At 40.9% G+C, this 13,801-nt stretch overlaps 1 protein-coding gene across 1 annotated transcript in view; it reads right to left on the reverse strand.

Annotated features, from left to right (window-relative positions):
- The window catches only part of LOC310998565 (inactive pancreatic lipase-related protein 1-like), a gene marked incomplete at both ends in the record, with an annotated part of 34,375 nt that extends 24,266 nt beyond the window's left edge, over positions 1 to 10,109 (reverse strand). The window contains 7 exons of the mRNA XM_083988678.1: positions 2,099 to 2,215; positions 2,496 to 2,615; positions 4,556 to 4,664; positions 5,907 to 6,041; positions 6,635 to 6,751; positions 7,985 to 8,136; positions 9,998 to 10,109. Coding sequence (XP_083844804.1) covers positions 2,099 to 2,215; positions 2,496 to 2,615; positions 4,556 to 4,664; positions 5,907 to 6,041; positions 6,635 to 6,751; positions 7,985 to 8,136; positions 9,998 to 10,109 — 862 coding nt within the window. The remainder of the gene's footprint in view (positions 1 to 2,098; positions 2,216 to 2,495; positions 2,616 to 4,555; positions 4,665 to 5,906; positions 6,042 to 6,634; positions 6,752 to 7,984; positions 8,137 to 9,997) is intronic.
- Between the last annotated feature and the right edge of the window lie 3,692 nt (positions 10,110 to 13,801).

A 13,801-nucleotide genomic window follows, 5' to 3' on the forward strand; every position in this document is an offset into this window, starting at 1 on the left:
GTCTGTCAGTCACTCTGCTCTGCTGTAAGCCGAGGAGAAAACTTTCCTTGTATCCTACAACCTTTATCCAATGAGGAGAGAGAACGGCATAAAGGGGCAGTCCTCTCTGTGTGTGCAGCCAAGGGATGCGCCTGAATGTGGTGACGTAGGGATGAGGGCGGGGACTGCTAACTAACACCGCTAAGAAGTTAGCCAAAACGACCAGATCGCTTACTTCTGCTTTAACATGTGGTTGCAAATTCACTATATATATTTATTTGATGTGTACACTACATATAGACATTTTACCATGGCTATTATGTATATTTCTTTATGTTTGCTTGTCTGTATCTGTGTTATAAGCTTATATCTTCATCTATCCAGAATATGTTATAAATATACAAGTATTATGTGTGGCAATGGCACTCTTGATGTAGGGACATACAGTATACTGTAGGTCACATATCAAAGATCTCTGTGGGCAGAAAGAGATGAGAGTTTAGTCAGTCAGCGCCATAAAACAATCTTAGAGTAAGAGTAAGAATGTGAGACAGAGACAGAGGCAGAGCTGGTTAGAGACAGACATAGAAAGAGGTCATGACTTGTGTTGTTTTCTCTTCCAGTATAGGGCAAACACCAGGCGCTCCAAGAACTCCAGCTATGCAGCCCTGGCTCCCACTCTCCCTCTCTTATCTATAGGATCAAAAGTGGCATATTCAGCTGTGCCAACATCCCCCGCCCCCCACCCCTGACCCAGGCATGGCACCAATGCTGCCACTTGAGCCTTGCTACTCAGCAGCACATTTCAAAAGAAGGCCGTCGTCATTCATTTTGAAAATATTTGCTCAGATGGGACCAGCACAAATAACTCTGCCGGGGGTTTCTTTACGATTTTTCCATTGGGACACCTCCAATATTCCACAGAGGGAGGGGGGGTCTGCATTGTAAGCAGGATGGTTGGAAAAATAGGATGTATGAGTCATTGTGTTATGTATAGGAGGAGTGGCTTTGATGAAGCCTGCAGACTTGTAAACATTTGATGTGTAGTGTGGGCCAGAATGATCAATGGCCACCTCATGTGCTGAGTTTATTTTACTCTCATGACGGATCCTACAGAGCTGAACAACTGACAGGATTAACACCAATCAGCTACAAATATATGAGAACGTATTATGAATGACTGTTTCATTGATCCTGGTGTTTCTATACGTCATGTCTGATGCTCTGCCTGGTTAGTTTACTGTCTGCCATGAGCTTTGCAAATTCACTTGTTGACACTGAACAATAAACATCTAAGACGTCAGCTGTCTGGTGACACTATCAATCCTTATGAAGCTGAATGGGGGGAAAAAAGATGCAATTCCCATGGACACCATGAGAGGACACCATTGCTTTTAGATAACACTCATGGATGTGAGCTGAGATAAGATCCACGTGGCCACAGAGAAATGAAATAGTGCCTGTCTCTTATTTGCAAAAGCAAAGCCATTAAACCTAATCAAGATACCAACTAGTAGCATAGGAATGTATTTTCAAAGACTGAGTGTTATATGGATGTCGTCGGGCTGTTGCAACTTAAAAAAAAGTGGTACAATTGTTCTTTTTTCCCTTTACAATATGATTCAAATGTGATGTTTTTCAACTGATTTTCTAAATAAAAAGCTGTAGATTGTCAGTACAGGTCCAAATCACATGGACATAAATGGAAAAATAACTGCCTATACAGGTGAATCTCAATAAAGTAGAATATGATGGAGATCAGCAGTCTTGCGATACTGAATTTGGGGTTTTCATTAAATGTAAGGCATAATCATTACAATTTAAAGAAATGAAGGCATGGAATATTTCAATAATAAATCTATGAGTTTCACTATCTGAATTGAACTACTGAAAGAAATTAACTTGTTTTCATGATGTTCTAATTTATTGAGATGCACCTGCATACGTTTCAATCATCGTTCAACTAGACACAACAATGGAAAGAAATCCAAACAGCTGACTTGACCGAATGGGAAGTTGCGTTAGGTGAATGGGTGTCTGAAAAAGTGGGACTGGCATGTGATCATTGCTTCTCAACTTTGTCTATTAGAGTTCATTTGTGTTTCTCAGGTGTTCTCACCTTCCCAGAAAGCATCCAGGTCAGAGGGCTTGCCCTTGTTAGCAGAGCAGCCAGGCATCAGTCCACCTCCGTTGGGATAGAAGTCAATGTGGCCCACAGACTGTGACATCCCCAGACCTGAGAGGATTGAAACAGAAATAATGCCACCTCAGTCCTATTATTCTCTATCATTATGATTATTTTATCTCATCATTACTTCAAAAAATATATATCATATTCTATTTCTATTAGGCAGTGTCAGTGAAAATGGCTGGAACTATTTTAATATTACAACAACTAATGAACTACTACAATTACAGTACACTACTATGGACCAGAGTGTTAGAAAGTACCATGAATAATCATCACATTGATCTTATTCACTGTGATCAGCAGTGATATACTGTATGTACTGTACCAAGTTTGGAGTCAAAAGGAAGAGCATCGGTGTGAATGACGTCCACAAAGGCAGCATCACTAGTATCCAGACGCACAGAGGCGTCAGTGTCCTGGAAGTAAGGTTCAGTTGGGTCCAGTCCTTCACAGAGAGACAATGGTGTTAAATCATACAAACATCTGTCTGTCTGAAAGATGAGATGCCAACATAGACATGAGACAAAAAAAACCATACAAATTTATAAATTTATAATGAGCAAAATCCAAGTGCTCTTCAAATCGTAAAACGCTGCACTTCGATCAGTCAGAGCGGGTCAGTATGTGCAGAAATGTTGTCTGATTACATTGTCGTATTTCACCCATTAATCTAATGTACAACATATATGTATGTTTTAAAAAGAAAAATGAGCCAACTGAAAACTGGAATAAATAAAAACAGATGTGGAGTGAAAGCCACCGTTTTCCAGGGTGTTGCAAAAGTGTGAAGCGTGGAATTGCTTTCACCATCTGTTCTTCATGTAATCTGTTCACTACTGGGTTCCCTGTCCTTCTATACACAGTTATATATCTACAACATATCTGAAGATTACATACACAACCCAGGTTCTCTGAATGGACAAACCAATTCTCCACCTATTCATACTGTAATACATACAGGCACAAACCCCCACACATGGACACTGATTAGAAGAGTCCTGCCACTTGGTGAACCTGGGAAATCCCATGTAATCTTCTGTTCTCTATCATGTCAAGATTATCAAGATTAAAGAATGACCTTACATAGCTGCATTTGCACTATTGTTTTTCTGCCACTCATTTTCATGCAGCTGAATCCCATACATATGGAATATGTAGGGTGAAAAGGCAGTCTTGACACAACAGAGAGCCAAACAGTCAGTTGTTAGCTCAGGGCAAATCAACGGTCCTGTTCACACCTGGGATTAACATGTGTATTGTGTGATCCAGTCACAGTGGTCAGCTCTTGGTATCTAGTGTGGTCACACCTGCTTTACAATGTGTTGTCATATGTGCCCTGATTGTGATCAGATTTCACTTCCCCATTCTATATGCAAATAGACAAATACATTGTTGTTTTTAGCCAATCAACAAATAGGTTTGTTCAGGCACAGTTCTCAAGATTAAATTATATTCTATCCATTTGAAAATATAAATATGTGGTGCAGACCATCTCTGAATATGGTCTGAGTGACTGGACCTTACAGGGACATTGTGTAGGAATTACTCCCATCTGTTGCGGTTGTATATCGCAAGCAACTCAATCGTATTTTTCATGCTGCATTCACGTGAAATTGGGCAGACGGCAGACGGACGACAGCCGCTGCACGTAACGGTATAACCAAGCCTCTATGTAAACAAGTCAAGTGGTCCATCAGCACGAGGCAAAACAATACACGTGACAATATGTTGTCATGGTGATGTCATATTGTTTACCTGACCCACGTTTTACTGGCTTTCTCTCGACTTCTGTGACTAAAATGACATCTGGTTTGTTAGCGACGGCCGTCTGCCCGACTGCAGGTGAATGCAGCATCAGTGTAACGCTCCATTCCTCCTCACTGCGTTACCACGGTGACTTTTCACAGACGCCACCTCGACCTGAGCCGACAGCTCCGGTGTCTCCGCTGAGTTTCCGTGGTTTCCTACCGTCACGCTGCCACTGAACTTAAAAACATGGCGACACCACATGGCAGCCAGCACCGAGCTTACCCGCTCCATGGAGATATGAATGATATGAACGCCAAAGTCAGAGCTGAAAGGAACACTTCAGTTTGTTGATGGGGGGGATTACTGATTAATGAAAAACAGACTTTTGAACGAAATAATCGATTTTTGTGAATACTGTAGATAACAGGAGAAGTTACACAATGTCCCTTTAAATGAGTCCTCGATGTATACTGGGTGTGTCGACCAATTTGTCATCAGATCACCTGAAGGAAAGGTAACACCAGGTCTGAATGAGGTCAGCGTGATAGCTTATTTAGCGTCTACAACTAAAGTTATGTACGTTAATCTTCATCCACTGAAGGGTCAAACGTCAGGTGTGTGCTGCAGCAGGTTTACCTGTGATACGAGCAAGGCCGGCGATCCTATTCCCAACATCCCCTGCAGCGTGAGCTCCAAGGCTGTGTCCAATAATGTGGAACTTTTCAGCTTTCTGCTTGTATTTGACCTGCACATTTGAATCAAAGATACCACCACTCAGTCATACTTCCAAAGAGGTGAGGTGCAGATCTAACACTTCCAGTGTCTCTAATCAGGAAATCAGGAACAAATTAGGAATCATACACACATTTACCCTCATCAAAATATAACATTTTTCTCATAATCCTTATGTCATAGTGTGACACAATAAACCTGGACTTCAACATATTACTCCTTGTGTTTGAGACTGAACCAATCATTTCCTGTTTGAGCTGCAGAGATGACAGCTACACCATTTAATAACAGACATGTGTGACTAGTTTTAAAGGGTCATATTATGGAAATATCACTTTTTGAAGGCTCTTTGACATACAGTATATTTGGGTGTTTGTTGTGCCTTCTGGCCCCCCAAATGTGAGAATTGACAAAAAAAAAATGTAATTTTCAGGCTCCCTAGGTTGAAATCCATGTGGTTTTACGAGCTGTTCCCTCAGTTGTCTTCCAATGATGTAATTAGTTTTCGAATTTGCATAACCCCACCCCTACCTGGTACCAGTAGAAGGGGCGGGGCAAGCAGTGGTTCATTTGCATTTAAAGGGACAGGCACTGAAACCAGCCGTTCTGAACAGGGCTGTTGTAGAGGATGAAAAGAGCTGTGATGTTTGATCCTTGGGGTATTTTGACCGGAGCATGTCACAGACATGTCTTTAAGACACCTGGGAACTATTTTAATTTGTGGAAATGGGGTCTCCTCTACAGTGTGTCACATACTGCTGTGTATAAATGGGAAAGGAAGTCATTACTGAACATGACTGCTGTTTTGTAATTGTGACCTACACCTACAGTTACAGTAGCCTTGTAAACAAGCCTCTCGCGGAAATGCATTTCATTTCATTTCTCGGGAGAGTCTGGCCTCATCCCCCCTGTAAGCGTTTGGGGTGGACGGGAGCTGGGCGGGAGTAGTAGCAAAGACGGTTTAATAACTTTGGTAGTAGCGTTGACAGACAACCCCATTCAGCCAATCAGCAAGTTGGTGTAGTGACGGGGCTTTGCACCAGTCGGTCCCTGATTGGCCAACGTGCTGTGTCAATCACAGCGGGCGACGCTGATTGGCTCGGCCTTCTGAGGGTTTCAGTCCAAACGCTTAGAATGGGGATGAGGCCAGACTCTCCCTCGGAATGAAATGAAATGCACTTCCGCGAGAGGCTGGTTTACGAGGCTACAGTTACAGTACACTGCTGTCAGACAGTGAATGAAGTGCTGTGTTTACCATGAGGAAGGCGACCATGGCGGCCGTCTGGGCACCCACCACCCTGACGTTATTGGCGGCCTGGGCGTACTGAGTCTTCACACCGTTTTTCCACTCCACAACCACACAGTTCACGTTCTCCCATTTCACCATCACCTGGACAGAGCAACAGGTTAGTCTGGGTTACTCTAGGTTGGTCAGCACACAATACAGGTCATACAGTCAAAGTAAGTCATGGACAACTGATGAGATTTAGAAAAAAAAAAAAAAAAAAAATTAGAAAATTGACAATGAGAAAAAAAAAAACTTCAGAAAACTGAGACAAACACAAGAAAAGTAACAATACGGGAGCAGAATAAAATACATTTAAACATGATTACAATAAAATAAGTGAATTAATTAAAGTGACTATGACTAAAAAGTATGAAAAAAAAGTTATGTTGCAGGGGAATGTTGGAGTTTGTGTCTAAAAACTTCAATTCGACCTTGGGGAGAATGTCCCAACAGTTCTGCCTTGCTTAAAGCTTTTATCTATATTTTTGATATATTTAATTGAGGCATGAAATTTACGCATTCACTTGGTGCTTTACAATAATATAAGGTCTCCATCATCATATAAGACAGACCTCAGAGTTTGAATGGGAATTTAAATTATTTTAGGAATTACATTTTTATTGTGGTTATTATTTTATGAAACATCTGGATGACTCTTCCATCACTGTTATAGAAGGTATAACATGACTTCCTACCTTACACATGTCCTGTGGCCAGTCCTCATCTCCTTTTTCCAGATAACCGGGAATGACGAAGCGAGTCTTCCTCAGCCCTTTGTAGTTGGAGGCATGGATGTTGTCAGGATTGATCTCCTGATGGTTTCAATAATAAATTGTAAATCAGTGAGAACACTGGTCAGTGATCACATATTTAGAAGGACAAAAGGAAGGAAGGACAAAAGTTTAGTGTATGTTAAGACTCATGAGCCAAATGATCAGGCTCACTGAAAACACACATACACATGGCATGCACACACACGCACGTACTGTCATCTGTTCAGCCTATTCTATGAAAGAAAAAGATGAAAAAAAGTACAGAAAAACATAACCATCTCTCCTTAAAGGAAATCAAATAAATAGATAAATAAATAAATACTACCTTGTGTGATAGAAACATTGCAACCTCCACTCGTTTATTGATCATTTTTGGTATAGTCCCCTAAATGCACTAGCCACCACAGCAGAGCTCTGTGCTGTACAATAACAGAATACAGCTACTTTTTGGAATGCTAAACATGTAATCCATTATTCCCCAAGCCTGGCTAACAAAATATACTGTACAATAGGGTGTCTCTGCTGCCAGGGGTGATAAAGAGAGACACTGGTGCCACACAGTGACCAGGAGTAGCTAGTAACTGGGAACTGTCAGGGTCTGTCATGTGCCAGTTTCCTGTTTTATTTTGATAGTCTTGTTGTCAGGGTTTGTCATGTGTCAGTCAGTTTCCTGTTTTATTTTGATAGTCTTGTCTCCTGTTTCCGGTGTGATTACCTGTCCCCACCCTAATGTGTTTCACTTGTGTCTCGTTATCCCTTCTCTCCTGTGTCTATGTAACCAGTGCTCCCCAGTGTGTCAGTGCCAGATTGTCTTGTCTCAGAGAGCAGCATTCCAGCATATGATTATAGAGAGTATCCCTGTGTCTGACCATTTTTTGTCCCTAGTTTCCGAGTCCTAGTCTGCCAATTTTGTACCTTTGCCCGGCTGACTGCCTTTTTGTATTTTTGACCCTTGGACCGAATAAACGACCTTGATAACTGCCTACTGTTTGCCTGCCTGCATTTGTGCCCGCCAGTCTCTTTGTTCTTGACAGAAACATGCTGGGGATGGGATTCACATCTAGATGTGAAAATGAAAAGGATTCTGGAGAACTGGGTTTAAATGACTCTGAAGCTAATGTGGTCCTACAGTCACCTCTTGGAAAAATTAAGTTGTGATCTTTGTAAAGAACTGAATTCCCTGGTTGTGCCACTGCCCCCTCTGGCATAACATGAATGTACAAAACTCAGTTAACCAAAATATATCAATGAAGCAGCAACTCCACTCCTTACCTGGTAGTAGCGGTTACTCTGGGTGAAGAGGAGGAAGCGGGTGCCGATCAGCTCAGGGTCCCAGGGCAGGATGTTGGCTGGTCTCTGGACAGTGCCCCCCCAGGGAGCCTGGTCGTCAAAGCAGTCCAGATCACCATAGCAGACCTCAGCCGCTGTAAGACAAACAGAACATAGTATACCACTATAATAAACCCTTATTATTAAAGACAACTCAAATCTAATATATTGACTTTGATAATCATGAAGTTCTTAAACTTCATGGGCTGAACATTTTCCTCACAGATTGTAATGAAAAAAATAAAAGCTGACTCTTATGTAACAGTAGCAGATAGCTTATCTATCTGATAGACCAAAATGGAAACAAGTTCTCTACTGTCAAGGTTACACTGTGAACCCAAATAAACATGTTATTCATTTATTTAATTTGTCCAGTTCTGAAGTTTTCTTTTAACAGGAGGCCATCATGTAGAGTAAGAACCAGATATTCAAATGAAATTATAAGACAGCTCATACTTATTTAAACCTTTAGACCTTTGAGAGGATTGTTTACTCTAACAAGTTTAAAGATTCATCCACAGCTGAAAGAAATTTTGTTTTGTCATCAAATCATTTGACTCAGATCATGATGAATGTCATGTTGTTTGATTGATTGCATATTTATTTTATACAACTGCATTGAACTGACTTAGTATCAGTACATTTTACTTTAACATTTAATGCTGGTATATTGTTTATATTTATGATAAATTTTACACAAATATAATAAAGCAAAAAAGGTCACATATGGCACATGTTAACACACTGTTTACACAATTCCATTATCCACATTCAGCATTAGCCTGAATAGTTCTAGTGTAAACCTCATGGAAACCAACCTGAAAGAACATCTCAAAGGTTTAAATATATAATATTAATTTAGTTGGTCATTTCAGAAAAAGACTTGAAGTTAACTTACCATATGATGTTGCAGCAAGGAAGCTCAACAGACCCAAACACCACATCTGCAACATCTGTTGAGGAAGTTCCATGAGGATTTTTCCTTGTGTAGGAATGAAACAAAAATGAACAGACTCATGCTGTGTACTCACCGTGAAGCCAGACCACAAGGTAGTGAACGGAGGCTACACGTCCTTAAATACTGTGACCGCATGTGTGTCCGCTCATGTAGGAGTGGGAAACACACAGGTGATTATACTGACAGGCCAAGTCACTCATTAGCTACATGTGTGCTTCATACAATCTTGATGCCATAATTTGGACAGATGTGTTGAAATGGGGAAGTATGTGTGTTTTCCCATGTACGGATATCAGCGTCAGAACAGCATGGATATGTTAGCCAGACAGACACAATACAAACTGTGACGACACAGGCCAGCTGTGGTGTCTCAGACTGTATAGCAGCAGTAATGGGACAAACCACAGCAGGAGAATTCAACTACAAATCAACTGGAGGTTGTTGTAATAAATGAAATGTGTTCCCCTAACCACCACTCAAAAAACAGAGCCAAACAGAACACAAGATACGTAGACACAAAACCATTCACCATTATAGCAAACCAAAAGGAAAAGATTTGTGTGGAGCAGGTGTACCACAAAGCATCTGTTGTGTAGTTATGGACAGAAATTAATATTAATACATCATTATGGCAAGTGGCACTGAATGCTTAGCCAAATTTTCAGATAATGGCAGATTTAAATCCACAATTTGTTCATTTTATTTTGTACATTACTGAGGTGGACATAACACATGGTATTTTCTTTTCACATACATACACAAAATATAATGACGCTAACACGATTCTATGGCACATTTTAATTCACAGTTTGTTGGTTAAGTTAAGTGCACACATTTTAAGTAACAGACTCTTAGCTAAAATGTTCTTTTGTCTACCTTCTTTTCCTTCTTTTGCATGGCAAGCATTGTCTTAACCCACTAGCAAGGAGACCATGCTGGACCAATGTGCCATTTAAACATTAATTGAAGTGTTGAGGTTGGATGAATGGATATTGTACAGAGGGGTGAAGGCGAAGGAAGGTTGATGTCTGTGCTGCTGGTCTGGGAGGATGTGATGAAGACCGAGTGGGGGATCCGTCTCAGCATGGTTTCCACCTGAGCTGGTTCCATGTCCCCCAGACAGTACCTTGACTGAGATATGGAAGGGTACGCACTGGTTGAATAGAGGGTGGAGGAGGGAGGGAGGGAAGGATGGAGGGATGAGTGATGATCACAGAGAGGGATGTGGTTAGAAGGTGGGATACTTCACCCAAAATTTCCTGCGAGATGTTCGTTCCCCGTTGTAAACCATTGGATTTATGATGTAAACACGGAAGAACATCTCACAGCAAATCTCATGCATCTCGTGCAGCCACTGGGAGCTACTGCTACAACAAGGCAAAAAACTGAGATTACATTTATTTTTCCAAACAACTTGGGTCAGTACAGACGAGCAGTATGGAGGTATTTGGATGTTTCATAGTGTGTGTTTTCGACACCCCCCCCCCCCCCCCCCCCCCTCTCTGCCTCCCATTTCCTGTCTCTCTCCTGTCCATTAAAGGCAAAAAAGCCCCCCAAAAAATATAAAAAGAAAAGGTGAGCACTATCCGCCACCATTATATGAAAATTTGTTGTAAACTCCAAAAGCGCTTTGATAACTCTGAAAGTTCACCGAACCCTTCCTTGACATGACGGTGAGTAGAAAATTGGTGAATTATTGATTTGGGGTGAAGTATCCCTTCAACTCCAATCTACAAATTATTACTATTATTTCATTGAGTAAATATAATAATGCATTAGGAGTACAAAAAATCCTTGAATATTTTTTCTTTCCCCTCAGCCTTCATCATAACATATAGGGGGCAGTCCAGGGGCCAGTCCCACCTCTCTGCCTATACAATGCTCCACAACATTTGCCTAGGAGAAGATATAATGCACGAGGCTTTATATGAGCCCACCAGAAGATGTAGCAGATGGGGTGAGATCTGGAAGGAGGAGAAAACTTGATTGTAGATCCTTCCATGATGGTGTGCGAGTCAAAAATCACACTGACTTGGATGTCACTTGGTGTTTTTATTAAACTTAAGAGCATTCAAAAGAGTGTCACTTCACTGACTGGCAGGTGGGGCCCACACATATCTAAAGGTGATGTGAACCCTGCTGGGCATAACATGAACATCTGGCATGTGATCTACATTGATGCCTTCATTTCAGCCTCTTAGCAGAGGTACAGAGTGCATCACTAACTGGGTGGTTTTTGGTCCTTCTTGATGGAGGGATGGTAGGCAGGCCACACGTGGGAGCAGAACAGGTTGTAGACAAAAAGGTACAATAATGTTACCCTGAACTTCCAACACAATGTGGCAGACATAGTGGGTCCCATCCATTAGGTTAACGTTATGCTAGCTAAACCAACATCAGTTTAGCTTGCCAGTAACATGAGCTATAAAGTCAACATTTTACCCTTTTTCCTCGTATTTGTTTTGTAGATTTTTTTGATTGTTGTTTTTCAGTTTTTAAGCTACTTTGCTGTAAAGGGATTTTTGTAAGATTTCAAACAAATTTATTGTAACGTCTGAATCTGTTTTATATTCTTTTAGCACACATGCATCTCTAGGCTGCTAAGGGATGGAGCCCTGGTGCAGAGGTGAGTAAGAAGATCTCCAAGACACAGAGAAAACTCTCAACAGATCTATTCTAAATAGAATGTAGCCTACTGTTCTGATGATGGCAATATATGTTCATGGGGAAACACATATGTCACCATTTGAACACATCAAGGTTGTATGAAGCACACATGTAGCTAATAAGTGACTTGTGTCTGACCTGGTGTGCCAGTATATCACCTGTGTGTTTCCCACTCCTATGGGCAGAAAGACATGTAGTCATAGTTTTTAATGAATTGCAGGGTTTGTTCATTCCCGTCTGCTCTGGCCTCACAGTGAGTACACCTTTTTTTCTTTTCTTTTTTTTGCAATAACCTCACCACCACAGATAGGTGTGGGAATACTAAGTCAACCATTGTTCATTTTAATTAATGTAGCACTTTGCCACAGTTGTATAGACTCATTGATGCATGTTGATGGTATATAAAGTCTATATTAATAATATGAGAAGTCACCTCGGCAAAAACTGAATACTTCAGTTACACGCACACAAACCACTGCTGGGGTTAGGCCTACCCTAGGCTCCATTCTGGGCCCTATCCTCTTCCTGATGCTTCCACTGGGATTTTTCACTGCTACGCGTATGATGTACAGATCTTTTTACCATTAAACTGCAAAGATTCAATGCACTCAGGTTGAGGATGTTTTTCTTGCTTTTTGTTTTATTTTATGTCCTACATTGTGTTCACATTTCTTGTATACAGCATTGTACAGCACTTTGGAAAACTTCAGTAGGCTAAATGTGTGTAAAGTTTGACTTCACTTGACATATATTCTGGTACTAAGCACTTTCACATACATTCTTGGTGTCACAACTCAGAATATGTGGAGCCCTATTCCCCATTTTATATTTTTGGTTAACCACCATTAATGTGTTATCAAACAAACTATTATTTCCTCATGCTGTGCCTTGTCTTTAGTATGATTAATCATTCTTTATGGTGGATAGTAGGCCTATACATATTTGCGGAAAATGGAGTTATGGATTTAATATGAATAATATTAGCTACGGACACCCCCTTTCCAAACCCTCCTATATATTTGTGTCAGTATTGATCCCAGTAATCTTCTGGGTGTGCCCCGAGTATAACGTTTTTATTTAGCTATTGGGGCCATGAAATACATTTTCTACAGTACTGTCTGCAGTAAAAAACACAAATGTTTATGCATCATAATATGCAAATTGTTATACATTTTGACAGTATAGTGACCTACTTAGATTTTCATAATATTCTCAGCCACAGTAACATGTAAAGGCAGCTTCAGACCTGCTGCCTGCCAGAAGACCAGCAGCTGAGACACATTGGACCAAATGAGACTAGTCAGATTGGGTAAAGAGGCTGGTGGGAGTCGGTCTTTGCCAGGGGATGCAATGAGAGTGTTGTGGTTTTCTCTGTGAAATGTGTTGGGATTGGACTGGGGTTAATCCCATGTGAAAACAACGCTGCGTGCACTCTGCTCCCCTGTATAAATACCAGCCAATTAGAGGCGTCTGGGAGGTTTTAAACAAAAGCTGCTCCTGCTGCTGCAGCCGGTGTGTGTGTGTGTGTGTGTGTGTGTGTGTGTGTGTGTGTGTGTGTGTGTGTGTGTGTGTGTGTGTGTGTGTGTGTGTGTGTGTGTGTGTGTGTGAAGGAATATGAACACAATTCCTAACAAATATGCAAACACATTTACTTTCTTGACAACTGACTTGACTCCTACAATGTAACACAATAACAAAGTGTTGAAGTGCAGACACACACTGCAGAGAAATCATAGGAATCAAGTTGTGATCATCTCAGTCCCATTCCTCTGTACATGTAGCCTACCATGGAGCAAAACAATTCAAAACTAATGAATGAGTCTCACTGCTACTCTGACTCCCACTTACACGTTGTCAAAGGGTTCCAGTCTCACTGTCAGTAATCATCCATCCCTTAATTAGAATTGATTTAAAACTGGTTGTTAGCCTAAATAATGTCCATCATAGTGGGCACTGGTTCATTATCCTGGAACAGTCTGAAAGCCTGTTATTTTTTCAAGTTTTTTTTTTTTAATATCTTATATTTTGTGTTATTGACACACGCAAAAAGATATCATCACATACACAACAGTTGTGTGACATACTATGGTTCAAGATGTAAATATATGAATTCTTCAAGTTTATTTTTCACTTCC

The sequence above is a fragment of the Trachurus trachurus genome, assembly GCF_905171665.1.
Source record: "Trachurus trachurus genome assembly, chromosome: 15".
In the NCBI taxonomy this organism is placed as follows: domain Eukaryota; kingdom Metazoa; phylum Chordata; class Actinopteri; order Carangiformes; family Carangidae; genus Trachurus; species Trachurus trachurus.